This window comes from Rhinichthys klamathensis, unplaced genomic scaffold, assembly GCF_029890125.1.
Source record: "Rhinichthys klamathensis goyatoka isolate OS25496 unplaced genomic scaffold, OSU_Roscu_1.1 h1tg000350l_1, whole genome shotgun sequence".
NCBI lineage: Eukaryota > Metazoa > Chordata > Actinopteri > Cypriniformes > Leuciscidae > Rhinichthys > Rhinichthys klamathensis.
Genome location: NW_026606862.1, coordinates 900020 through 926998, shown reverse-complemented (window position 1 = coordinate 926998; position 26979 = coordinate 900020). Strand labels below are relative to the sequence as shown.

The window sequence follows — 26979 nt, the reverse complement described above, 5'->3', positions numbered from 1 at the left end:
GATTCTGTGTGAAGGAATGAAGGATCTGGAGAGATTCTGTGTGAAGGAATGAAGGATCTGGAGAGATTCTGTGTGAAGGAACGAAGGATCTGGAGAGATTCTGTGTGAAGGAATGAAGGATCTGGAGAGATTCTGTGTGAAGGAATGAAGGATCTGGAGAGATTTGGTATGAAGGATATGAAGGAATGAAGGATCTGGAGAGATTCTGTGTGAAGGAATGAAGGATCTGGAGAGATTCTGTGTGACGGAATGAAGGATCTGGAGAGATTCTGTATGAAGGAATGAAGGATCTGGAGAGATTCTGTGTGAAGAAATGAAGGATCTGGAGAGATTCTGTATGAAGGAATGAAGGATCTGGAGAGATTCTGTGTGAAGGAATGAAGGATCTGGAGAGATTCTGTGTGAAGGAATGAAGGATCTGGAGAGATTCTGTATGAAGAAATGAAGGATCTGGAGAGATTCTGTATGAAGGAATGAAGGATCTGGAGAGATTCTGTGTGATGGAAAGGTCTGATCTCCAAACTCATCAGCCATTATATAAGACTCAGAGCTTATCTTGGCAAAAAGAGTTTGAAAAAGGTATTGGATAAAACAATTTCTTGAGATTTTCCCTCCACTTTTAATTGTTTTACTTCAATGAAAGGATAGATCTTTGGAACTTTTGGAATGAATGATAAAAACTGTAAACTGTAGATGTATCTAAACAAAGACAAAACTGAAGTCATTGCGTTTGGAAACAAAGATGAAGTTCTCAAGGTGAACGCATACCTTGACGCTAGGGGTCTAACAACTAAAAATCAAGTCAGGAATCTTGGTGTATCTCTAGAGTCAGACCTTAGTTTCAGTAGTCATGTCAAAGCAATTACTAAATCAGCATACTATCATTTGAAAAATATTGCAAGAATTAGATGCTTTGTTTCCAATCAAGACTTAGAGAAACTTGTGCATGCTTTTATCACCAGCAGGGTGGATTACTGTAATGAACTCCTCACTGGCCTTCCTAAAAAGACCATAAGACAGTTGCAGCTCATACAGAACGCTGCTGCCAGGATCCTGAGCAGAACCAGAAAATATGAACATATCACACCAGTCCTCAGGTCTTTACACTGGCTCCCAGTTACATTTAGGATTGATTTTAAAGTAGTATTACTGGTATATAAATCATTCAATGGGCTAGGACCTCAATATATTGCAGATATGCTTACTGAATATAAACCTAACAGATCACTCAGATCATTAGGATCACATCAGCTAGAAATACCAAGGGTTCACTCTAAGCAAGGAGAGTCTGCTTTTAGCTATTATGCCAGCCGCAGCTGGAACCAGCTTCCAGAGGAGATCAGATGTGCTCCTACAGTAGTTACATTCAAATCCAGACTCAAAACACATCTGTTTAGCTATGCATTTACTGAATGAGCACTGTGCCACTGTTCGTCCGACTGTTTTTACTGTATTTTATTTTATTTTTTATGCTAAACTGTTTTAATTATTCTTATTTGTTTTGATTATTTTAATTTCTTTATTCTCAACTGTTTTAATTATTGTTATTTCTTTTGATTTCTTCTATGTAAAGCACTTTGAATTACCATTGTGTATGAAATGTGCTATATAAATAAACTTGCCTTCTCTTCTACTCTCGAACAGGACTGTACATTTAGCGCTTGTATTATCAGTGCAATTGTAGACAAAATGAAGTTCTTACAGTAAAACTTTTTATTGTTTTTGCAGCTGAACAATATAAACATCCACACATAAAATACGATTCAACAGACCTCAAGTGAGGAATTAAACAGAACATAAGACTGCATATATCTTCATATTCATGAACACACCACTGAAGTGACTGAACTACTATAAGAAATCTCAATCTCAGCTCATAACAGATTCTGTGCAATCGAGATGAAATCCAGCGCACATGAACATGTAGACAGTGAATGTATTCAGACGCGTGTGCTTGAGTCGGTTCAGTCGTTCATCTTCATCAAGCGCAGGTAAACTCTCCTGCAAACACACACAGTTGAACAACTCAATCAGTCATTCAGTCCAACATAACGACGAGGAAGACACATGACTACAGGACAAGTAATATCTCAAACACTGAATTTATAGCAGAAGCTAAAGAGTTTTTTTTTTAAAAAGAAAGAAAAGACCCTTGGCTCTAAAATACTCTTGAAATACTCTAAATGACACTTTAATAAAAGTTTTTTCTTGTTTTATTTATGAAAGAGAAGAATGTATGTTTCAAACTGGTCTGAAATGCTCTTAATGGACCAAAGGTTTGACTTGAGAGTAAAACCGTCTTCATCAGCACTCGGATAAGGTTCAGCAAAGCCAGTATGATTCTTTAGTTTAGTGAGTCAATGGAAACGGGACCTCCAGTAATCCATACGAGCCCAGTGGATGAATCAATGTCTTCTGAAGCCAAATGATAGGTGTGTGTGTGAGAGAAAAATACTAATATTTTAAACTTTTTAAACTTTGAACCATTGCTTCCGGCCAGCTGTTATGTATGTGTTTATTGACGTGGACGTGTACATGTTCTGAACCTCACGCGAGAGAAATGTCACTTCTCACGTGAGTTTCACAACACATTTGCATCACGCTACACAACGTGCTGACGTTCACATCAAGAGAGCACGTATGACAGTTTAATCAGTTCAATCGTTTCGCTTCATTGATTCATCAAATGGGCTTGGATGGATTCCCGTCATGTTCGTTTTGTGTGGTTTTTGAAGCATTAATTACTTAGATGTCCAAATACCTGCAGTTCTCCGACTCTGCCACAAGGAAAAGACACTGACGTGGCACTGAGCACTTTTCCACGTCAAAGACTTTTTATAAATATGAACTAGTGATGTGTCACATGTTCATGAACGATTTGTTCATTTTGAACGAATCTTTAAAATGACTCGGGACTACCGAGTTGTCTCAGAGAGTGATTCGTTCATTTTGTGTTGACCGCGCATGCGCGCGACACCCCATAGGTTCTGCACATGAAACAGAAATGATTAGTTCATCTTTCGGGTCTGAGCATAGACGGTATAAGAAGTGGACAGAGCCATCTCATTGGAACTCAGTTGAGACAGTTGAAGCCCATTTTTAGCGATATTTGAGCACTTCCGTTCCTGACGCGCAGACTCAAACCGACTCAAACTAAGCTTGATGACGTGAGCAACCTGTCTGACAGACGTTAATCTTCTAGTAGCTGTGCGTGAAAATTGCCAACGTTAATCTCGCAGAGACGGGGAACTTGAGCAAAGAGTTCTTTGGCGTGAGTGAGCAGGAGTAAGGATTCCGTTGCTTTTATGGACTCATTATCTATGGGCTTCTCTCTTGACGGGACGTCCCCCCGATCGCCTGCGAGCTTCTCCTCCTGTCTGTACGGTAATTTCTGTACAGCGCGACAGAGAGTCGAGTGGTTATGACGCAATCGTTAGCCTATTTTTACAAAATCTGTTTCTACGGGGCCATAATGTAACATAGAAGGTAATGGAGCCCTTTATACATTGTCGTGTTTCTTTAGAAATAAATAATGGACAAATGGAGTCTTTAAACGCCTCAGATGTAAAGTTATTCGCTGTCAAAGTGACGTCAAAATGAATGGGAGTCAATGGAAATGCTAACGCAAGTGAAGTTCTGCTACAACATGGCGGCACCCGGCCGGCTTCAACTTCCGGTCGATGGATTACCCCCTTGGGTCTGAGTCCTTCGTTCTTTTGTCACGTGACCGCTGGTATCTCGCTACAAATACAACATTAGATTCGTATTATTGACTAATACCGAAAAGGCTCGAGAGATGAACTAATAATTTCTCTTTCCGGACCGGTACTGCAGTGCATTCAAACACTGTAAACCCGAATAAGTTGGCACAACTCAAAAAATGTAAGGCAATAAATTGCCTCAAATTTTTTAAGTTAAGAAATTCAAAGTTTAAGTAAGCAGAACTGACATATTTTTATTTTGTATTTGTACATTTGAATTGTTCTTAACTTGAAATGTTTGAGTACACTAATTCATACATTTAACTTAAAATTTCATGTAATCTCAATGTGAACACTTTTATTAGTATAAACTTAGCTAGCTTTAACAAGCTAGTTTGCTAACATACTATTTTGTTAACTTCTTAACAATAGTATGCACAGTAACACTTGCAGCAATATAAAGGTTTTATTTGCTCTCAAATCAAGCTCATGCACCACTTGTCACCATGATGGTAACTATCCTAAAACCAACATTAACAGAAATTCTTCTAAATTAGCATAACGAAACATTAATCATTACTAAATCACCCGCTTAACATTAATCTTGCACAAAAAAAACATTGTATTACACTTAATTTTAGCATTTACTCTCCCTTTCGAGTGCCATCGGCAAAGCATGCTGGGAAATATACATCCCAGCCGTTTCAGTTAAACTTAAGTTCGTCTAAATTAAAAGAAATAATTTCATAAAACTCAAAACAATGAAACAGTTCAGTTTACTTAAAATATATCCATTCTGTGAACTTGAAAGAAAAAGAAAGTGCTAAATACTCATAAAAGTTAATTTGACTGAACTAATTAGTTTAATTTAAGTTTTTCCTACTCAAACCAATTAAGTATTTTGAGCGTTAGGGTTTACAGTGAATGCATATATGGGGCTGTGTCACACGGCCCAGATCAGACACTGAGAGTCGACTGAACTAACGTGACGTCTCGAAGTTCTAACCCGAAGACACGAGAGGCGGGGAACAGACGTCATACATTTGAAGTTGGAAAATAAAGAACGTCTCGGATCAGGAGGTGAGGGGAACTAACAAGAGTGCAATGGCCTGAAGTTAAGACCCAACTAATCAATTAATTAAACATTTCGGTTTCTTTAATTTGGCTTTGGTTTAGTTTATTTTTATTTTTTTAAATGTAATCAACATTTTCGTAAGTACTAGATGTGTGGGGCTATTTAACGTGACATTTTAATTATATTCTGCTGAAATGAACGAAATAACTAGAAAAAAAGATTCGTTCATTTTGCTGAACAAGATTCGAAGATCCGAGTCAGTAAAATGATCCGAACTTCCCACTACTAATATGAACGTTGGCATTGATTTTAGCATACGCACACTCTAAGATCAGATCTGTGTGTACACACGTTTTATAAATGAGGCCCAGTAAGCGGCATGGGAGAATGATGAGAGAAGCTTCATCTTTATCCCGTTAGGAAGGTTAAAAGCACTGACCGTTGAGGTGTTGTGATCCAGCCATCATCACAGACAGATGAGCATCTTCTTCTTCTTGTCCTTGTTGTCTTGTTCACGCCTGGACAAGCGTCTCTTGAGCTCGTCTGGCACTCGCTCGTAGCAGCGCTTACACACAGGCTTCAGATCCATCTCCACAAACTTATCCCTGAACAACAGCACAGATCAGGAAAGAAATGAGCGAATCTTACCCTATGTGAGTTTAGTTGGCAATGGTTCGACATTTTGTTGTTTCATAAGAATTTTACTATTAAAGTCACTATGAAATCAAAACAGACCATTCTTATTTCTTATGGAATCTTTCTTCTAAATGATTTATCGGTGCACATGGTAATTGTTTTAAATTCATGTTCCTGGTCATCTTGAATCAGAATAAGTTCCTCTTGCAGCTTCACTTCTCTAATGACGAGGGTGGGGCTATAACCTGTCACTCACATGAGATCCACCAATAGCAAACCACAACCATCCAATCATCCAATCAATTCCCCACTGACAAAATCAAGCCTTATCTACATTTGATCTTGTCCCAGAAGCCGTTTCGTTTGACTCAGATATACAACACAATAGAGAAGAAAAGACCAGCCCAACTTCCCTATCATGATGACTTTAAATTATGCAAAAAAAGTTTATTGGCAAACTTGTTAAATATAAGCAAGATTATTTTCGTTTTCGTCTTTCATTCAAAATATTCACAAAAATCCAACCCTTAATTTAAGTATATTTGAAAAGAAAAGAGGAAAATATTTTTTGCTGCAAAACGTGTCAATTGTTCGCACCTTTAGAAATTCTTATGAGTAAAAATCAAACTATATAGTGCTATATATATTTAGTTTAACAGTGATTTAGTACAGTGAAGTGGTAAACTATGATGAACTCTAATACTGAGTAAAAAACTGGCCAAATTCCTGTATCATCCATCACTATAGGAAAGAGTAGAGATTACAGTGTTGAAGCAATTTAATATGTTCTATATATGTGCATTTTATTATATTCATAGTAATTAGATTAAGGCACAGGCATGAAAACTCCTCACCTTTCGGCGAAATTCGCCGTTTTAAAACCAAAATGGGTCACCTAAGTGATTTGTGCAGATCCGATGAGAATTTGTTTTTGGGGTGTGTGGGGTCGAGGTCGTGGTCAGCATTTACCCGCTATATCTCTATAAACTTCTAGCATGGTAATACCAAACTCTGCTACTTCGCTTTGCTTCGTAGACAGAGTCTGGCATGGCATCATTGAAAAGTGTTTTCTTTCTCGCGGGGGAGTGCTTGTCTGAAGTATAAAATCATTGGTTACCCGTAAGCCAATCACATAACGTCTGGTTATTACGTGTGTTACTCGCCAGCTCAGCCGCATCGAACTTCCACTGTAAACACATGTATGATGTGAAAACGAAACCATCGAGCGAAATACCGGCGTGAACATGGCTGACCGAGGTTTGCTGCCTCCTTAACCTGATCCTCCATGAGTGCAACCAAGGGGGACACAATCACAACTCTCCCCTTGCCGATCTTTGACCTGACCAGTTTCTCGCTGACGATCGGTAATAGTTGATAAATTAAACTTTTCCCAAAACCTGTCGGGAGTAGGGCCACGACATCACCTCCATTCAAAATGTTTAACAAACACTCTTCTTGTTCGGGCTTCAGTTTAAAAATGCCGGGAATATTCTCCACAACAGAGCGAATTGCATCCCGTGTCTCCATATCCGCGGTCGTTTTCGATTTCCCCAACCTAAAATACAATCTTAAACTCGGCGCTTAGCGTCTGCGTCACGGCTCTCAGCCCGCCCTCTGTTCGTTGATTGGCCGGCTGTTTTCAGGCCGGAGGAAAACTGAGAGACATGTCGATGTCTCAGATTGAGTACAGAAGCGAACTGAAATAGAGCGGAAGTACGAAGTCTGACGCAGTCAGGCTAATAAACTTCGCAGCTTTAAAAAAAACAATCATCATTCCTAATGCCGATACCTGACAGCCAATCCGAGTCAGAGTAGGGCAGAATTGTTTTCAAAGTATTTTACACCGCGAATCTGACAACTGGATTCACTGCCGACGAACAAAGAACTGCACGTCGTAAAGCAAGCCTGAGTAAGTTAGCTTACAATGTTAACTGTCCTCAGATACAGACAGTGATTTTGACGAATTTTAGATCAAAAGTGATGGTTAAAAAAAATGTTTGGGTATTTTCTACATGTAGCTGCTGTTGTGTTTCTAAATCATTTCTGCATTTCCTCAATGTTATAAAACGAGCGGTATATATATTGTAATGCGAGCGGGCGCAGAGCGAGCAGGAACGAGTAACGTTAGTGAGTTGTCATCGAAAAAGACGGATAAAGCAAAAAAGCTGCCGGGGGCTAAAAATAGAAAAAGATAGAGGGGAAAGGAGATGGCGGTAACGCTTTAGATTACAGCCCGGAAAGTACTGTGTAATTAAGAGGAATTTACAGAGTAACTTTCGGTAATTATAGTGTACCTATAAAGTACTTGCATGTAAGTATAAGGGAACAATATGTAAAGTTTGGGGAATAAAGGGGTAACAAACAAGGAGAATTTAAAAAAATATTTATACTGTAAGTATTATAGAACTAAGGGGTACTTATTCTACTATATGATACAACAATCTTACATTTGGGAGCAATTTAGCGTGAACATACACTGCATACCTTTTTGTAATAATTGTGTACCAAGGCAATACATACTGTATAGGCTTTTTAAAAATGACAGGGTACATATCTATGCATTTATACTTTTATTAGGGCCCAAGCCTTGAAAAGGCGAAGGCCCTATTATTTTCCTAAGGATTATTATTATTATTATTCCGACTTATTAGGGCCCAAGCCCTGAAAGGGCGAAGGGAAGGCCCTATTGTTTTCCTTAGGATGATTATTATTTTACTACCTTTCGGCCACTTTTGGGGCTCTTAACGTGCTCGAAAACTCTTGAAACTTTGCACACGGGTCAGAACCCGCGGCCATCAGGGCCGGGCTGAAGCTGGTACCCGGGCGTGGCAGGGGGGCTCAACAGCGCCCCCTTGAACGGGGTCCACAAAACTTGGTCCATAGATCAAACACGCTTGCATGAATTAATATGAAACTCAGTACACATATAGATCTCATCGGGCCGAACAACTTACCCTCGGTCAAGTTTTACACCAGCCCAACAGGAAGTCGGCTATTATGGGTTGTTTGGAGAACGCTTGCTCAGGAATTTAAGTACTTCTCCTAGAGATTGCATCCGTTTACCGCCAAACTCGGTCAGCTTGAGGTCAACACATTGAAGATACTAAATTGCGGACGGATTTTTGATATCTCGAACGGTTTGGCCGTGGCGAGGAAACCAATTTATGGCGAGAAAAGAGAAACACGAAGTGTTATAACTTCTGCATACATTAACTGATCTTGATGAAACTTCAGCAGTGTGTTCGTGGTAAAAGGCCGATCACATGGATGTGACTATTGTGAGTAAAAGTTATAGCGCCACCAACTGGCAGCAGGAAGTGTGTCACTTTCTAAATGCTTTTGACAAAAGTGGGGGGGTTAGTTTTATCTACAGTAACAAAACTCGATATGTATATTGTACTCTTCGAGCCGGACAACTTTCTAATTTACCGTAATTAGCTCGGATCAACAGGAAGTCAGATATTTTGGTCTGAATGTGGATTTTTGGCAAAATCAGCCTCTGATTTTTTACCCACTCCTCTTAAGTGGTTTATTTAATTCCCACCAAACTTTTTCAACATGATGAAAATACATTAAAGAAGCTAAATTGTGAATGGCTATTGAATATCTCAAATTGTTTTGCTATGGCGAGGGATTAAAGTAATGTCAAAAAAGTAAACACTAAAAGCCTCATATCTTCTAAAAAATTAATTATACACCATTTATTTCTAGATAAAATTACACAAATATTAGAACTAAACCCATTTTATTCTTGTTTTCAATTTAAGAATAATGTACAAGTTTAAAAACAGCCAGAATGTGCTATTCAGTTAAAAAATAAATACATCAAGTAATACAAAGGGCTATACTGCCCTCTTGTGTCCAAAATGATATCAACTCAGTACATAAAACTTTTTATCAGGTATGGCTATTGTAATTAAATATAAATATATTAGGTATGTGGCTGTGAGGATCTTTTCCCACCGGTTAATCGACGTTAGACACCAGCGAGGGCTTTTAAATTGCTAATATAAAAGTGAAAGTAAAGTAAGGACGTCCGCACAGACATTTATAGTGGTGGCGCTCGCAGTGCGCTCGAATGAATTTCTATGGAAGTAGAAATGAAAAAAACGTTCGCTCTGTTCTGCTCGCTCGTCGCCATGGACGCGCACCGTTATGAATGCCAGTGCAGCCGCATACTTTTTAGTGTCACTTTAAAATAAGCGCCATAACGGGGGCCGATTGCTTCCGGTTTTCAGGGAAAACACAACAACAAATGAGTAAATGACAGATTCGCTTAAATAGGCGCTTTTACAAAAAATATTCCGTCATCATTTTTTTCAGTCAGCTCTTCACTCGTGATTAATGAATTTTGACTCCTGTTGCTGATCTTTGCTGCAACTTTCGTTTTGCTCACAATTTAGTAAGCAAACACGTTCAAGTTTTAATTGTAGTGACTAAATGATTTTATTATACACACACACCAAATTGACGGTGGGGGGCCATGGTATATTTAAATCTGCATATTGTAATATCTGCTGGGCACCCCTAGTCTAGTCTTATTAAATGTATGCTTCATCTTTCATGTTTAATTTGTAAATTTGATCAATAAATTCAATTATTTAGAATAATAAGACACTATATGGCTGTTACTCTAGGTAGGGGTGATCAAATTAAATCGTTTACACTGAAAAATAACAATGCATTAAATAATGTTATGAGATTGTTTTAAATATGAGTTAATTAACAATCGTTGGAAAGAATAATACTTTTTAAACAACACTAAACCGTCATTAGGTGTCGCCAGGCGACCGTCTTAATGAGCGAGTCATTGATTCATTCGTTCAAACGATTCGTTCGAACGAGGGAGTCATTCATGAATGAGACAGGATGTTTATGGATTGGTCATTGAATCTTTGAGTCAATCGATTCGTTCAAAATGCTGAATCATTGTGTCTCTTACAGCGACAAGAGTTTAACCCTTGTTCAAGTTTAAGGCCTTGTCTTTTTGGATATATATCTTTTTTTTAAATTCCAAAATATGCATACAATCCATATATTTTAAATGTATTGTTTGCTTTAAATTAAATTAAGATTGTATGTTTGGTAATTTAACCTGAATGAATTTAAAATGAATGTGCTATATTTCAGATCAATATATTTGTTTTCCTTAAAAATTTAACTAACACTAATTTTATTCTCATCTGAATTATAAATAATTTATTCCTGTATAAAATAAAAAAACACATTTGAATTTTCTTTCTTAATCAATGTAGAATGTGTAATTGAAAAATAAACAATAAATGAAAATCAATGCGATATGGTGAATGTCCAAAAGATGGCTCCCACAGACTGTTTTAAATGGGGTTGGATAAATATTTTTTGCTTTTAAACAGTGTGTGCGTGTGATTTTAGTTGGGGGACAGTTGTAGGTTACAGTTTGACAAGAGTTTATAGTTTGACAAAAGCACTTTGTTGTGTTTTATTGCAAGTGTACACAAATATAAGTAAACACTTTGCAGTTTGAATGATGTCCTCTATGAACAAAATGACAGAGTATGTTTTTATGTGTAACAGTTCAATTGCACCCGCACCTCACCCACACACACACATACACACACACACACACACACAAACACATATTGGAACGTAAGTGAAGTACAAAGCCTATAATAAAGAATAGTTTAGCATCCAAATACATCGCAAATGATGAAACAGTTTTATTCTAATGAGAGAGTTACGTGAGCCCAACACCACTTACTTTCACTTTCGCTTTAAATTATTTCGGTTATTTCTTAATTATATATTTTTTTATTCTTGTTCTGTTCTGAATATCATTAAATTTAAAGGATTGCTTGTGGAATATTTTGAGTGTATCATCAAATCAGAATAATTCTCTCGGGTTAGTGATTTCCTAGTTATTTTTAAAAAAAATTTCATTGTTCTAATCAGGCAAGGCAAATAATATATATATATATATATATATATATATATATATATATATATATTTGTTTATATATATATATATTTGTTTATATATATATATATTTGTTTTTATATATATATATATATATATATATAAACAAATCGGTGCTCGCAGCTATATTTATATATATATATATATATGTAAATATAGCTACGAGCAGCGATGAAGGCCCAAAGCCGGCGGCACCGCCACCCCGGTGCCTTTAGGTAACTAAAGGAACCGGGGTTGCGGTGCCACCGGCTTGGGCCCATAATCGCTGCTTGCAGCTATATTTATATATATATTTTTTTTATTTTTTTTATAGCAAAAGTGCAGATGTTTAAGTTTGGGATAACATGTTTCAAGGCAAGAAAAGCTAAGACTATTGCAATTTTTTTAAATACTGCGAAATATATCTTGTTTCATGTGGTGACAGGGTAAGTGGTGCTTATAATAAATAAAGGTTTCCGAGTCAGTGAAATAAGATTGTGTGTGCATTTTTATTGTACTTACCCTGTAACTACATGGAACAAGAGGGTAACAAGCACCACTTTAATGTACAGCCCGCAATGTCACACTTACCCTGTAACTACATCGAACAAGGGGGTAACAAGCTACATGAAACAAGAGTATCTTTCCACAATATTTAAGCAAAAGTTGCAATAGTTTTCGTTTTCAGTGCACTTTTGTTAAAAAGATTACATTTTAAAAATTACAGGGTACATATCTATTATATCTATTTATAAAGCCTATACAGTATGTACTGGTTCACCATTATTTCAAAAAGGTACGCATGTACGTATGTTCTTGCTAAATTGATCACAATGTAAGATTGTTATCATAATAGTAGAATAAGTACCCCTTAGTTCTATAATACTCACAATATTAATCATTTTTTAATTCTCCTGGTTGTTACCCCTTTATTCCCCAAACTTAAAATATTGTTCCCTTATACTTATATTGTAAGTACGTTATAGGTACACTATAACTACCGAAGGTTACGCTGTAAAATTGCTTTAATTACCCAGTACTTTCCGGGCTGTAATCTAAAGCGTTACCGAGATGGCATGTCAATTGATGCGACCGCAGCTAAATAAGTGCACGGTGAAAGCCAAGGCAACAGGTAGGATTTAAAGTGTGACGTCCAGGCATGCTAATGCTATCGGGACTACCGGGAGATTCCCGCTGGGCCGACTTGCTTTGTGGGCCGAAACATCTCATACTTTTTGTTTTTTGTCTTAACGGCCCATAGAACTCGTACATCGATGGCCCGTTCGTTTTGTTTTGCTTAATTGACGGCGCTGGGTTAGTGCCGGTGTAACGGTAATGCGTAAACACGTAGATCAGCGGCTCATTGGTGTTTTCTTGATAATTGGTTATCTTGATTTCTTAACATGGATTGACAAGGAGTGGTTGTATTTAAAAAACAACTGAAACATGCTTTAAGTGGTCCATTTAGTCTGTTTTATATGCCTCATTATTGTCCTATAAAGGGAAATTGGTCCGGGCTCTTATGGGTTAAGCCTCAAGGATGTTTTGACATTGATTTTTGATAAGTATGCTGATTTTTGTTAAGTCACGCTCAGAAATGGGTCATTTGCATATTAAAATCACAAAAAAAATCTAACTGGGTGCAATCTTTAAACGGGTGCAATAGATCAGTTTCCTCACCTTTTGCAACTACAATATTGTAATGTAGTAACAAGTGAAACGGCTTATCAAAGAAGAAAAAACATGACCCTAGCCTTGATTTTATCCTTCTGTTGTTGACTAAATTATGAAAATGGACCATATGTGTTTGGCTTGATTGCACAGAGAAAAACTATGACACTTTCATTAATGATTACGAGTTCAAAATCTATATATGCATGGAGGAATTATTCACAATTAAACCAGTAACACACATTAAGAAACACACAAAAGGTCGATTGTGATTTCATGCCAACTATGTGGATTGTGCTTGTTCAGAAATGGATTTGAAACTACCATAAGAAATATCCACTGAAGTGACAACTAGCCCCAATGTCCCTGATTAATTTAACATGGTTTGTATGATTCAAATGTGAATGTTTTAATTCGATGCATTTCTTCCCAGCAAACAAGTTAGTAATGGTTCTCACTTGAGTGTCAGCTTGGAGTTGCACGTGGAGCAGCTGAAGCATTTGACACACCAGGCCTTATTCAGTGCAGACACAACTAAAAGACAACAGAGAGAATCAAGCATACACGTGAGTTAGAAATCCTGAGATCATTATACATTTGTGTTTAAGTGTTTATAGCAAACCGTCTCACCGTCTCCCTCAATGACGCGGTTGCAGTGGTTGCAGATGTCTCCGAAGAGCTGGAAGACAGATGTGACACACACATTCAGATCATGAGGAGAACATCTGGGACTGTGTCCAGCTGTTGTAGACACCAGTGTGTCTCAGTAGTCTTCTGTACACTGACTTGATCACTGCTTTCACATTTTAAATGCTTCATGGGAAATCTGAACATCCTTAAAAGTTACTACAGTTTTCCAACAATGATTTGAAGTAAAATGCCTTATAAACTGAAAAGACAGCAAGCATCTGTTCCATTAATGCTGATATTGATATCTTCCTGTCCTGATCTTGGTATATTGAATATTTCACTACATTCAAGCTTTGTATTTATTCTGCAAAAGTGTAATGAAGATTAATCAAACTGAGCTAATTTCCGTACTGTACCTGGTTGTAGTGAGTCTCACAGTACGCCAAGCCCTTACGCTCATAGTGCCGGTGACCCAGAAACGCTTTCTCACATTTAGCACACACAAAATGCTGCAAACACACAAACACACATGTGCATGAAAGAAAGAGGTAATGGTCCCACGTTAGAGTTTAAAGCATCAATGATGATTAATCATTCAAAGATCAGAATATATTGTGGGCATTCTTTAGATGAAACGCTGTGCTGAAATACCTCCACGTGCCACTGTTTGCCCATGGCATTGACCACGCGGCCCTCGATGGGTCTCCGGCAGGCGCCGCAGATCGGCACACCCAGCTTATCATGACACGGCAGACAGTACAGCTCGCCTTTCAGCTCCCTGGCGTCCGCCGTCAGCTCCTTACTGCACACACACACACACACACACAACCTTGAGCTCTAGAGAGGTGCTATACTTATTATTACGCTCTCAGAATTGATCCTATTGGATACAACAGCTCGTCACTGGGGCAGAACCCTTAAAAAGGTCCAATTATGTTAGATTTGGTCCTATTATTTCCATGTTCATCTTTCCTCAGCCTGTAATGTTAGTCTGTAATGTTAGTCTGTAATGTTGCTGTTTGAGCCTGAAAAAGCTCCAAAGTCCCTCCAGCGGGAGTTCTCCTCTATATCAGTGTCAGTGTTCCTGAACTCCTGAAACACCTCCATTGTAGTCTTGAGTTTCTCCCGGGAACGAACACGTCACAATATTCCTCATTATATTAATTAATGCGCAGAATAAAGGGGCGGGGCCAGGACTCCTGTTTATCTGCAAAATGAGAAACTCTCATCCGTCCAGTCGCTGGTGTGCTTGCAGAACGTTTCCTCACCCGCAGTTATTGCAGCTGAAGTGGTCAGGATGGTACGGATCGTTCTTGAAAATCAGTGGAACATCTTCAACGATGGCTTGGCATTTCTGGCAGATGTACTTCCCCAGACCATGAGCCTTTTCACGGTTATGACACGGACGGCACAAATGTCTGGCGGGCAGAATTACATTTGCTGAATTTGAATTTCAAATCACATTCATGTTTACATTCAATGCCCTATTGTGTTATCTGAGACTCGCCTGCCTGCGTTCTTCACAAAGCCCACGTCTGCGAGAACGGCCTGACAGAGATCACAGCAGAAACAGTCGGGATGCCAGCTGAGGTTCATGGCCTTTATCACACGGCCAATGACGAACTCGCCTGCGCACAGGACCAATCACACATCACACACCAGTGCTGAAACGATGGGGGAAGTCGGGCTAGTTATTCAGGACTGTGTTTGAGTAGTGTGTGTTTACTCACCGCACTGGTGACAGCAGGGAGCGAACAGCATCTGGAAGTCATGCTCGCAGTATTTTCTGCCTTCAAACTGCAAAAGCAAGAGAAGGATACACACGTCACACGTCACAGAAAACACCTGGGTGTTCCTACTGTTCAGTACAGATTCATGACTCCATCATTAATGTCTTAGACAAGATTTTAAAACTCACGGCGAGTTATATGGACTATTGTTCTGTAGCACATATTATAATAGTCGACTTCACTACTTGGGTTTGAGTGAACGTTGCCATTTTTCCAATGTTCCCGGGTGCGTCAATGATAAAAAAAAAAACATTTTATTGAATGTTCAGGGCCGCAAACTATTAAAGTGTACCAAGATTCATGCTTTTATGAAAAAGTGAACATCATTTTCACATGTCAAGTCGAGTCACATTTATTTATATAGCGCTTTTTACAACACAGAGTGTTTCAAAGCAGCTTTACAGAGATGACTGGAAAATAATGCAACAAAGTTTGTTTCCAGAAGAAAATATCATCACGGTCCAGCTTAATGAAGTTCAGTGATGGTTCATTTTTGTTGTAAAAAAGTTATTAATTTAGTTCATTTATATATATAGCCGCTCTGGAGAAAAGCGTGATGTCATCGTCCAGCTCAGTTCAGTTCTCATGTAATGGTGTCAATGCAGGAGATCAATAATATTGCTGAATATTAAATTAAATTTCCCCAACTAAGCAAGCCAAAAGCCAATGTCAACAAAGATGGAAAAAGGCGACAGCAAGGAACCAAAACTCCATCAGTGACAGAATGGAGAAAACCCCTTGGGAGAACCCAGACTCAGTCTCAGTTCTCCTCTGGCCAACGAGCGAAGTGTGTGATTATGATTCAGGCATTACAGGTCAGAGGTCAGATTGGATCAGAACATTCAGAATATTATCCAGTTCCCTCTGGCTGAAGATCGGAGTCACGCCGGTATGGAGACGAGTCTGTTGAGGATCAGTGGCGATGGCTGTCGGGTCGATGAGGCCTTACAGGGGAGAGTCTAGATCACACAATCTCTGCTGACACTTCAGGCTGACACATATAACTGGACTATAAAGCAATTCGTGTTTCTGCTGGCCTCAGTGCGTTATAGCATTCGAGTCTCTTTAGAGACTTCACAGACAAATGACTGGTTTGACTGGTTTGACAAAATCTGAATATGGTTGAAATGAAATGTCTGTAAAGCACATGATGTCAGGTCTAGAACAAATATCTTTTGTCTAAGTGCGAGTTGATATAGCAGTACTGTAGCATCTCTTGCTGCCATCAGTTCATATAGAGGCTGGAGATGGCATCATATCCTCACACAGATAGAAACATGTAACGGCGGTGTCTGACCTCATAGAAGAGGCCGTGCAGGAACTGCTGGAAGCACTGCGCGCAGACGAAGCACTGCTCGTGGAACAGCTCGCCGTTACTGTTCACCATCCTCTCCGTCGCCGTGAAGCCGGCCTTACAGCGCTCACACACCGCGTGGGCCAGCGCATTCGTCATGTTGCTGTGGAGACAGAGGTTCATCTTCTGATTACAAAATACTATTCTATGTGACAGGTTCAGTGTTTTTAATATTTTCTCTGACTTTTGGTTCATCAGAATTAGTTTTTACATCTCAATGGTTGTGTACCTCTCAAATGGAAAGAAACGGCCACTGGCGTCTGGACATTGAGCACACCTGTGCGGCGCAATCCCTGAGGCAGGTTCTAGAGGCTTTATAAGAAGCACGTCTAAGTGTGGCCATGTCATTCTCCCTCTACGTGTGTTCATGTTCTGTGGGCCGTAAAGGTCTATCGGCTTCTAATTCCTGACGCTTTTGCCTGGTGAGTCGCCTGGTTTATTGCTCTCTAACAGATGCCATGCATGGTTTAATGATGTATTTGTTATTAGGGGCGTGTGTGTGAGAGGTGGCGAGCACAGTTTCCTATGTCTGTTTCCTATGTCCGTTTCCTATGTCTGTTTCCTATGCCTGTTTCCTATGTCTGTTTCCTATGCCTGTTTCCTATGTCCGTTTCCTATGTCTGTTTCCTATGTCTGTTTCCTATGTCTGTTTCCTATGTCTGTTTCCTATGTCCGTTTCCTATGTCTGTTTCCTATGCCTGTTTCCTATGTCCGTTTCCTATGTCTGTTTCCTATGTCTGTTTCCTATGTCTGTTTCCTATGTCTGTTTCCTATGTTCGTTTCCTATGCCTGTTTCCTATGTCCGTTTCCTATGTCTGTTTCCTATGTTCGTTTCCTATGTCTGTTTCCTATGTCTGTTTCCTATGTTCGTTTCCTATGCCTGTTTCCTATGTCCGTTTCCTACGCCTGTTTCCTATGCCTGTTTCTTACGCCTGTTTCCTATGTCCGTTTCCTATGTCCGTTTCCTACGCCTGTTTCCTATGTCCGTTTCCTATGTCTGTTTCCTATGTCTGTTTCCTATGTCTGTTTCCTATGTTCGTTTCCTATGCCTGTTTCCTATGTCCGTTTCCTACGCCGTTTCATACGCCCGTTTCCTATGTTCCTTTCCTACGCCTCTTTCCTATGTCCGTTTCCTACGCCTGTTTCCTATGTCTGTTTCCTACGCCTGTTTCCTACGCTTGTTTCCTATGCCTGTTTCCTATGTCCGTTTCCTATGTTCGTTTCCTATGCCTGTTTCCTATGTCCATTTCTTATGCCTGTTTCCTATGTCTGTTTCCTATGTCCGTTTCCTACACTTGTTTCCTATGTCCGTTTCCTATGTCTGTTTCCTACACCTATTTCCTACACTTGTTTCCTACGCTTGTTTCCTATGTCTGTTTCCTATGTCCGTTTCCTACACCTGTTTCCTACGCTTGTTTCCTATGTCCGTATCCTATGCCTGTTTCCTACGCCTGTTTCCTATGTCCGTTTCCTATGTTCATTTCCTATGCCTGTTTCCTATGTCCATTTCCTATGCCTGTTTCCTCTGTCCGTTCCCTTTCGAGGGAACTTAACACTGCGTCGAGAATCGACTCTTTGGGGACGCTCCCTTAGCGTGCGCCTCTGAAGTATGAATGAAACTATTCCAATCCTGATTGGTGTTGCGTCATGACGTAACATGTGACGGCATAACCGGATGCATAAAAGCTACGCCGGAACAAACACAAACTAGCTTTCGCTCTTCAGCAAGCGCTCTGTGTTGAAAACTGTCTGTCTTATTTGGTGTTGTTTGTCAGAAAATATTGTATATTATGGCCAGCGAACAATTCAAAGCTTGTGTGCCTCCCTGCCCTCGTTTCATCACGGGTGGGGACACACATGCTTTATGTGTGAGTTGTTTGGGAGCGCAGCATGCACGGGCAGCTCTCGAGGGAGCTGCTTGTGTAGACTGTGAAGCACTTCCCATTAGAGTGCTGCGCTCCCGGCTGGCGTGCTTTGATGAGCACGGTCAGGCTCGCGTTCCCCATGGTTCTGGTCCCGCGTCCGTTGAGGCGGCGCGGCGATTGAGATCGTGGGGTTCGCAGCGGGATCTTGTGGATGAGATTGAGACTGCTGAGGCACCTTCTCACTCTTCATCTGAGGATCTCGTAGCCTCTGAGAGTGGTGCAGGAGCCCGCATCGCGGCTTCTCCTGCCCATGATCAGGTCCCGATGCTTGAGCTCTCTGCTTCCGAGGAAGTAGATGTGCTCAGCATTGATGCGGATGATCGTGATCTAGGCGCGCCAGTTCACGGCCAAGGTTATGAGGAGCTGGTGGAGGTTGTGACTCGTGCTGTGGCCAGACTTAACATCAGCTGGCCACATGATGAGCAGGGAACGCAAGTGAGAAGCAAGCTTGATGAGCGTTTCCTGCAGCACAGATCGCAACCTCAGCGCCGGGGTTTGCCGTTTTTCCCCGATCTCCACAAAGAGATTTCGAGATCGTGGGATAAACCGCACTCATCCCGTGTCTCCAATCCCAGTATGGTAGATTACAGTAATGTTATGGGGGCATGGGATATGGGTTATGGGAAGATGCCTAAAGTGGAAGAGGCTTTAGCGGGTTATCTTTCTCCTGAGTCGGCATCTTCCCTAAAAACCCCGGCGTTGCCTAGTAAGCCCTGCAGAGATACATCTGCATTAATAGGCAGGGCTTACATGGCGGCAGGTCGGGCTGGTTCATGTCTGCACTCTATGGCACTCTTGCAGGCATACCAGGCCGACCTCCTGAAAGATTTGGATGAGGGGGAGGGGCCAACTCCTGAAGATATTGCGGAGTTAAGGAGAGCCACAGATCTGTCTCTTCGGGCCACAAAAGAGACGGCCCGCGCTATTGGCCGCTCTATGGCAGCTATGGTGGCCACGGAGAGACATCTGTGGCTAAATTTATCTGGCATGAAGGAAAAAGATAGATCCTTTCTGCTGGATGTGCCGCTATCACCTTCTGGCCTGTTCGGCGACGCCGTTACATCGGTCGTCGACAGGTTTCAGGAGGTGAAGAAACAATCTGCGGCGTTCCAGCAGTACCTCCCCCGTAAGGCAAAATCCAAATCGAGTAGGGTGGGGCCAAAAGATCAGCCCCAGCCATCAGCCGGCTCCTCACACCGAGCAGAGCAGAGAGAGAGCGTTTCCTCTAGAGCCCCTCCTCCTGGAGCTTGGCAACAGAGGAAACACTCTCAAAAGTCGAAGTCCTCCAACCAGAAGGGCGACCTGAGGGACGTCATTCAGGATAGGAGGGCTTCGGGGAAGAGGTCCTAACCGAAGTGGTAGGACCTCTGAGGGCTGTCCCCTCCGCTGTAGGGCAACCGAGGTTGTTCTCGCAGCGGAGCCCTCTAGGAAACGATGTATGTTGCCCGCCGTCAACGACGCTTCGGGCCGCATCTCTTTCCAGAGAAAATATTCTAATAAAGAAAAAGCATCAATTATGGTCACAAAAGCCGTATCGACTACACCCTGCCGGTATTCCGCTTCAGGGAGTCGAGAAAGATGCTCAAAAACACCAGAGGCCAGTCTCGAGAGGCTGGTACCCCTAGTAGATTTTGTAGAGGCATGGTATCATCTTCCCAACATATCTGCATGGGTCCTGCATATAATAAAATCAGGGTACAGACTGCAGTCCGCGCGCTGCCCCCCCAGGTTTTCAGGGGTAGTGCAGACTACAGTGGTTCCAGAGCAGGCTCAGGTGATGGAACAGGAGGTACAGACTCTGCTGCTAAAGGAAGCCATAGAACGTGTTCATCCTTTAGACAGGGAGTCCGGGTTTTACAGCCGGTACTTTATAGTTCCAAAGAAGGATGGGGGGTTAAGGCCAATTTTAGATCTCAGGGTTTTGAACCGGTCTCTGAGGAGGTTCAGGTTCAAAATGCTAACCATTCCTGCAATCGTGAGTCAGATCAGGTCCGAGGACTGGTTTGTCACGATAGATCTAAAAGACGCTTATTTTCACATTTCCATCCTTCCATGTCACAGGAGATACCTGAGGTTCGCTTTCGGGGGCGAAGCTTACCAATATCGGGTTCTTCCGTTCGGCCTAGCACTCTCTCCCCGCACATTCACCAAATGTATGGATGTAGCCCTTGCTCCACTGAGACTTCAAGGCATTCGTATATTGAATTATCTCGACGACTGGCTCATTCTGGCTCAGTCTCGGGAGATGGCGGTTCGGCATCGAGATGTCGTCCTTGGCCACATTCAGAAATTGGGGTTGAGACTCAATACAAAGAAGAGTGTGCTAGAACCATCCCAGTGCACGATGTTTTTGGGAGTCGTGTGGAACTCGATTACGATGCAGGCACGAATGTCTCCCGCACGTATCGAGTCAATTCTGGGGATGGTATCCAGGTTAAAGCTAGGCCAAGCCATCACTGTAAAGCAATTTCAAAGAATGCTGGGCCTCATGGCAGCGGCATCCAACATCATTCCTTTGGGCCTTCTACACATGAGGCCCCTTCAGTGGTGGTTAAAAACCAAGGGGTTTTCTCCCAAGGGAAATCCGTTTCGTATGATCAGAGTAACGCGCAGATGCCTTCGTTCTCTACAAATATGGAAGAAACCTTGGTTCCTGTCCCAAGGGCCAGTGTTGGGAGTGTCTTGTCGCCGGAAAACCGTTTCGACAGACGCCTCCCTCACTGGCTGGGGCGCGGTCATAGACGGCCGCTTTGCCAGGGGTCTGTGGCAGGACCATCATCATTCTTGGCATATAAATTGCCTGGAGATGATGGCTGTGTTCAGGGCTCTGAGGAGCTTCCTCCCAGACATCAAAGGTCACCATGTATTAGTACGATCAGACAATACGTCAGTGGTAGCCTATCTGAACCGACAAGGGGGACTCAGATCGCGCCCTCTGTGCAGACTGGCGCATCAGATTATTCTTTGGTCCCAGGGGAAAATACTGTCTATCAGAGCAATGTATATTCCGGGGGTTCAGATTCAGGGAGCAGACATCCTGTCGAGGCAGGGGCTGAGGCCCGGGGAATGGAGACTTCACCCAGAGGTGGTGAAGTTAATATGGGAGAGGTTTGGACCGATGGAAGTGGACCTGTTTGCGTCTCGAGAGACGTCCCACTGTCCACTTTGGTTCTCCCTCTCACATCCAGCCCCACTGGGGTTGGATGCCATGGTACAGGCCTGGCCGAGGCTTCGCCTGTACGCTTTTCCCCCGATCGCTCTGCTTCCGGGAGTCCTGGAGAGGGTCCGTCAGGAGGGCATCAGTTTACTTCTGGTTGCCCCAAGGTGGCCGACCCGAGTATGGTTTTCAGACATAATATCACTCCTGATAGCTCCGCCATGGCAGATTCCTCTGAGGAGGGATCTGTTGTCTCAAGCGGAGGGCACAGTCTTCCACCCTCACCCAGAGCTGTGGAAGCTGTGGGTCTGGCCTCTGAGGGGGTTCAGTACCTAGATGCTGGTCTATCAGCCGGAGTGGTTGAAACCATACTTAGTTCTAGGGCTCCATCTACTAGGAGATTATATTGCCTCAAGTGGAATGTTTTTTCCGCTTGGTGTAGAGAACAGGAGTTAGATCCAGTTAACTGCCCAGTGGCTTCAGTTCTGGAGTTTCTTCAAAATCGTTTCTCTGCGGGTCTCTCCCCTTCCACACTTAAGGTGTACGTGGCTGCCATTGCGGCTTTCCATGCACCATTGAGTGAGGGGCCTCTGGGGAGGCACCAGTTGGTCATTCGGTTTCTCCGTGGTACTCGGAGGATGAGACCGACAACCAGGTCCAGGGTTCCTACCTGGGACCTGGCAATAGTTCTTGAAGGGTTATCCCTGGCCCCCTTCGAACCTTTGCAGTCGGCTTCGCCTAAGGACTTAACGCTAAAAGTGGTATTTCTCTTGGCTATTACCTCTCTTAAGAGGGTGGGAGATCTCCAAGCCCTGGCAGTGACACCAGCTTGCTTAGAGTTTGCCCCTGGCAGAGTAAAAGCTTTTTTGCACCCGAGTCCGGGCTATGTGCCTAAAGTTCCATCTAATACGCCTCGGTCTACAGTCCTTCAGGCATTCCATCCTCCACCTCATGTGTCGGCAGAAGAAGAGAAGCTTCATTTGCTCTGCTCCGTCAGAGCTTTGAGCGTGTACCTTCAGAGGTCCTCTTCTTGGAGAAGGTCGGACCAATTATTAGTATGTTTTGGGTCACCTAAGAAGGGGCTCCCGGCATCCAAGCAGACTATTAGTAATTGGATTGTTCAAGCTATTACTGAGGCTTACAAGGTGCGCAACTTGCCTTCACCTTTAGCCGTGAGGGCTCATTCAACTAGAGGCATGGCTTCCTCTAGGGCCCTTCTTTCGGGAGTACCCCTACAGGAGATCTGTGAGGCAGCCGGTTGGGCTACTCCACATACTTTTATTAGGTTCTACAGTCTCCACCTTCCTAGTACGCCTGGTGCACACGTGCTCAGTCCTCGCTGAGTGCCTAGACAGTTTTACTCCGGGACAGGCCTATTCGGTGCGTGGCCTAGTGGGCACTCGTTCCCCAAAGAGTCGATTCTCGACGCAGTGTTAAGTTCCCTCGAAAGGGAACGTCTCGGGTTATGACTATAACCCTTGTTCCCTGAGAAGGGAACGAGACACTGCGTCGTTCTGCCACGCCCCTTAAGGCCTGAGAGCGGCTTGCTTCATCGCTAGGCTAGTTTGTGTTTGTTCCGGCGTAGCTTTTATGCATCCGGTTATGCCGTCACATGTTACGTCATGACGCAACACCAATCAGGATTGGAATAGTTTCATTCATACTTCAGAGGCGCACGCTAAGGGAGCGTCCCCAAAGAGTCGATTCTCGACGCAGTGTCTCGTTCCCTTCTCAGGGAACAAGGGTTATAGTCATAACCCGAGACGTTTCCTATGTTCGTTTCCTATGTTCGTTTCCTATGTTCGTTTCTTATGTCTGTTTCCTATGTCCGTTTCCTACACCTGTTTCCTACGCCTGTTTTCTATGTCCGTTTCCTATGTTCATTTCCTATGCCTGTTTCCTATGTCCATTTCCTATGCCTGTTTTCTATGTCCGTTTCCTATGTCTGTTTCCTATGTCCGTTTCCTACGCCTGTTTTCTATGTCCGTTTCCTATGTTCATTTCCTATGCCTGTTTCCTATGTCCATTTCCTATGCCCGTTTCCTACACCTGTTTCCTACGCCTGTTTTCTATGTCCGTTTCCTATGTTCATTTCCTATGCCTGTTTCCTATGTCCATTTCCTATGCCCGTTTCCTATGTTCCTTTCCTATGTTCGTTTCCTATGTCCGTTTCCTATGTCTGTTTCTTACACCTATTTCCTACACTTGTTTCCTATGTCCGTTTCCTACGCCGGTTTCCTATGTCCGTTTCCTACGCCTGTTTCCTATGCCTGTTTCCTACGCCCGTTTCCTATGTCCGTTTCCTATGTTCCTTTCCTACGCCTGTTTCCTATGTCTGTGTCCTATGTCCGTTTCCTACACTTGTTTTCTATGTCCGTTTCCTATGTCTGTTTCTTACACCTATTTCCTACACTTGTTTCCTATGTCCGTTTCCTACGCCTGTTTCCTATGTCCGTTTCCTACGCTTGTTTCCTATGTCCGTATCCTATGCCTGTTTCCTACGCCTGTTTCCTATGTCCGTTTCCTATGCCTGTTTCCCATGTCCATTTCCTATGCCTGTTTCCTATGTCCGTTTCCTATGTTCGTTTCCTATGTTCGTTTCCTATGTTCGTTTCCTATGTCCGTTTCCTATGTCCGTTTCCTATGTTCGTTTCCTATGTCCGTTTCCTATGTCTGTTTCCTATGTCCGTTTCCTACACCTGTTTCCTACGCCTGTTTTCTATGTCCGTTTCCTATGTCCATTTCCTATGTTCGTTTCCTATGTTCCTTTCCTATGTCCGTTTCCTATGTCTGTTTCCTATGTCCGTTTCCTATGTTCGTTTCCTATGTCCGTTTCCTACACCTGTTTTCTATGCCCGTTTCCTATGTTCGTTTCCTGTGTCCGTTTCCTGTGTCCGTTTCCTATGTCCGTTTCCTACGCCTGTTTCCTATGCCTGTTTCCTACGCCCGTTTCCTACGCCTGTTTCCAATGTCCGTTTCCTACGCCTGTTTCCTATGTCCGTTTCCTACGCCTGTTTCCTATGCCTGTTTCCTACGCCCGTTTCCTACGCCTGTTTCCAATGTCCGTTTCCTACGCCTGTTTCCTATGTCCGTTTCCTACGCCTGTTTCCTATGCCTGTTTCCTACGCCCGTTTCCTACGCCTGTTTCCAATGTCCGTTTCCTACGCCTGTTTCCTATGTCCGTTTCCTACGCCTGTTTCCTACGCCTGTTTCCTATGCCTGTTTCCTACGCCCGTTTCCTACGCCCGTTTTCTACGCCGTTTCCTATGTCCGTTTCCTATGCCTGTTTCCTATGTCCGTTTCCTATGTCCGTTTCCTACGCCTGTTTCCTATGCCTGTTTCTTACGCCTGTTTCCTATGTCCGTTTCCTACGCCTGTTTCCTACGCCCGTTTCCTACGCCCGTTTCCTACGCCCGTTTCCTACGCCTGTTTCCAATGTCCGTTTCCTACGCCTGTTTCCTATGTCCGTTTCCTATGTCCGTTTCCTATGCCTGTTTCCTATGTCCGTTTCCTACGCCCGTTTCCTACGCCTGTTTCCTCAGCCCGTTTCCTACGCCTGTTTCCAATGTCCGCTTTCCTACGCCTGTTTCCTATGCCTGTTTCCTATGCCTGTTTCCTATGTTCCTTTCCTACGCCTGTTTCCAATGTTCGTTTCCTATGTCCGTTTCCTATGTCCGTTTCCTACGCCGTTTCCTATGTCCGTTTCCTATGTCCGTTTCCTATGTCCGTTTCCTATGTCCGTTTCCTATGTCCGTTTCCTATGTCCGTTTCCTACGCCCGTTTCCTATGTCTCCCTGTAAAGAGTCACTGGATGAAAGCATCCACTAAAGCACTACACACTAGGCCGAGAGTATGAAGAATATTACAGCTGTTTGTCTATATGTGGCTCTGTGTGAAGCTCAGACATGCAGAAACATCTCTGGCATGTGGATCTGCATATATGGCTGCGAAGCGTGAACTAGTCTCAGCGTCTCATACACACTGCACATGAAAGGGAAAACACTGTCCTGAACTGATCAGTTGTTTCTCAGTCCGTCTGGATGTTGAGTCCTCAGCTGAAAGATTACATATTGTGCCTTTTTCAGTAAAAAAATGTCTTTGAGCTGCCTAAATAAAGTCTGTGCTTCATAGAGAAATATAGCAGTTCAGATCACACTTTCTCTTTACATTTACAAACTTCAGACTCATTGATGCCTCTTAATGTCTGAAAAGGTTTTTGCATGTAGAATATAGTTATTAGATTTCCAGTTTTGTACTTGAACTTGAGAATGCGTGAGACTTCTGATTCATCAGTCGCTACAGGGAAATAACCAGAAGAATAACAAAGGGAGATAACTTGAAGCGAATGAGAGCAGAAGCCTCGGCACAATTAACGGATTTAAAAAAAAAGAAAGGTTAAATACCTCATCTGTGAGCGACCGGCTTCAGACTAACTGTCATTTACCATGTTATTACCCAGAGAAAAGTGTACATGTTGACTGACAGCATGACACGCCGTCAGCATATTAGCTTTGAGCTTTTTAACAAACTGTAATTAAACTGTAAAGCAACTGAAACATAAAACAATTCACGAAGCAGACAAAAGTAAACGAGTAAAGGGGATGGGTTTGGCTATCGGTAATGCAATCAATCAGTCAATCACTGTATTTCCACTCTTTCTGAGCTCAAGAACATGATGTATATCGTCAGCTCAGAGTTACTGTAAAAGCACACACAGTCAGATGATCACAGGATTTACAGATTTACTGCTGAAGATTCATGTAAAAGCCAGCCATGGCCAGTGACTAAACATGGAAACAAAATGTTCTAATAATCTGCTTTCAAGACACTATATTTATATTTAGACTTAGTAGTCGCTTTTCTCTATCATACAAGAGTCAACCACAATTGAGTAGTGTATAGTTGAGTATGAGTATATTTTAGTGAATATGCAGAAGCAGTTGAAGCGGCAGACTCACGATCGCACGTAGAAGTCGCAGAACTCCTTGTAGACTTTGACATCGCTGCGGCGGGGAAGCTCAGATTCAGCCGAGATCTCGGTGTGCTGCTGGAGGCCGTCGATGCTCGTCGCGGGACAAGAGTCCTCCATCACAGAGAACACGGAG

General features: G+C 42.4%; 2 protein-coding genes across 2 annotated transcripts in view; one reads left to right on the top strand and one right to left on the bottom strand.

The window, feature by feature from the left end:
- Positions 1–26979, top strand: part of LOC130068942 (E3 SUMO-protein ligase RanBP2-like) — a 211692-nt gene that overhangs the window by 84124 nt on the left and 100589 nt on the right. The window lies entirely within an intron of this gene.
- Positions 1691–26979, bottom strand: LOC130068949 (LIM and senescent cell antigen-like-containing domain protein 1). The gene is made up of 11 exons (XM_056232607.1): positions 26833–26979; positions 16736–16895; positions 15379–15445; positions 15156–15276; positions 14917–15066; positions 14300–14450; positions 14065–14157; positions 13649–13697; positions 13477–13552; positions 5216–5381; positions 1691–2001 (listed from the first exon to the last, which is right to left on the bottom strand). The coding sequence occupies exons 1-10, from the start codon at positions 26961–26963 to the stop codon at positions 5243–5245; spliced, it is 1137 nt and encodes a 378-aa protein (XP_056088582.1). The 5' UTR covers positions 26964–26979; the 3' UTR covers positions 1691–2001; positions 5216–5242.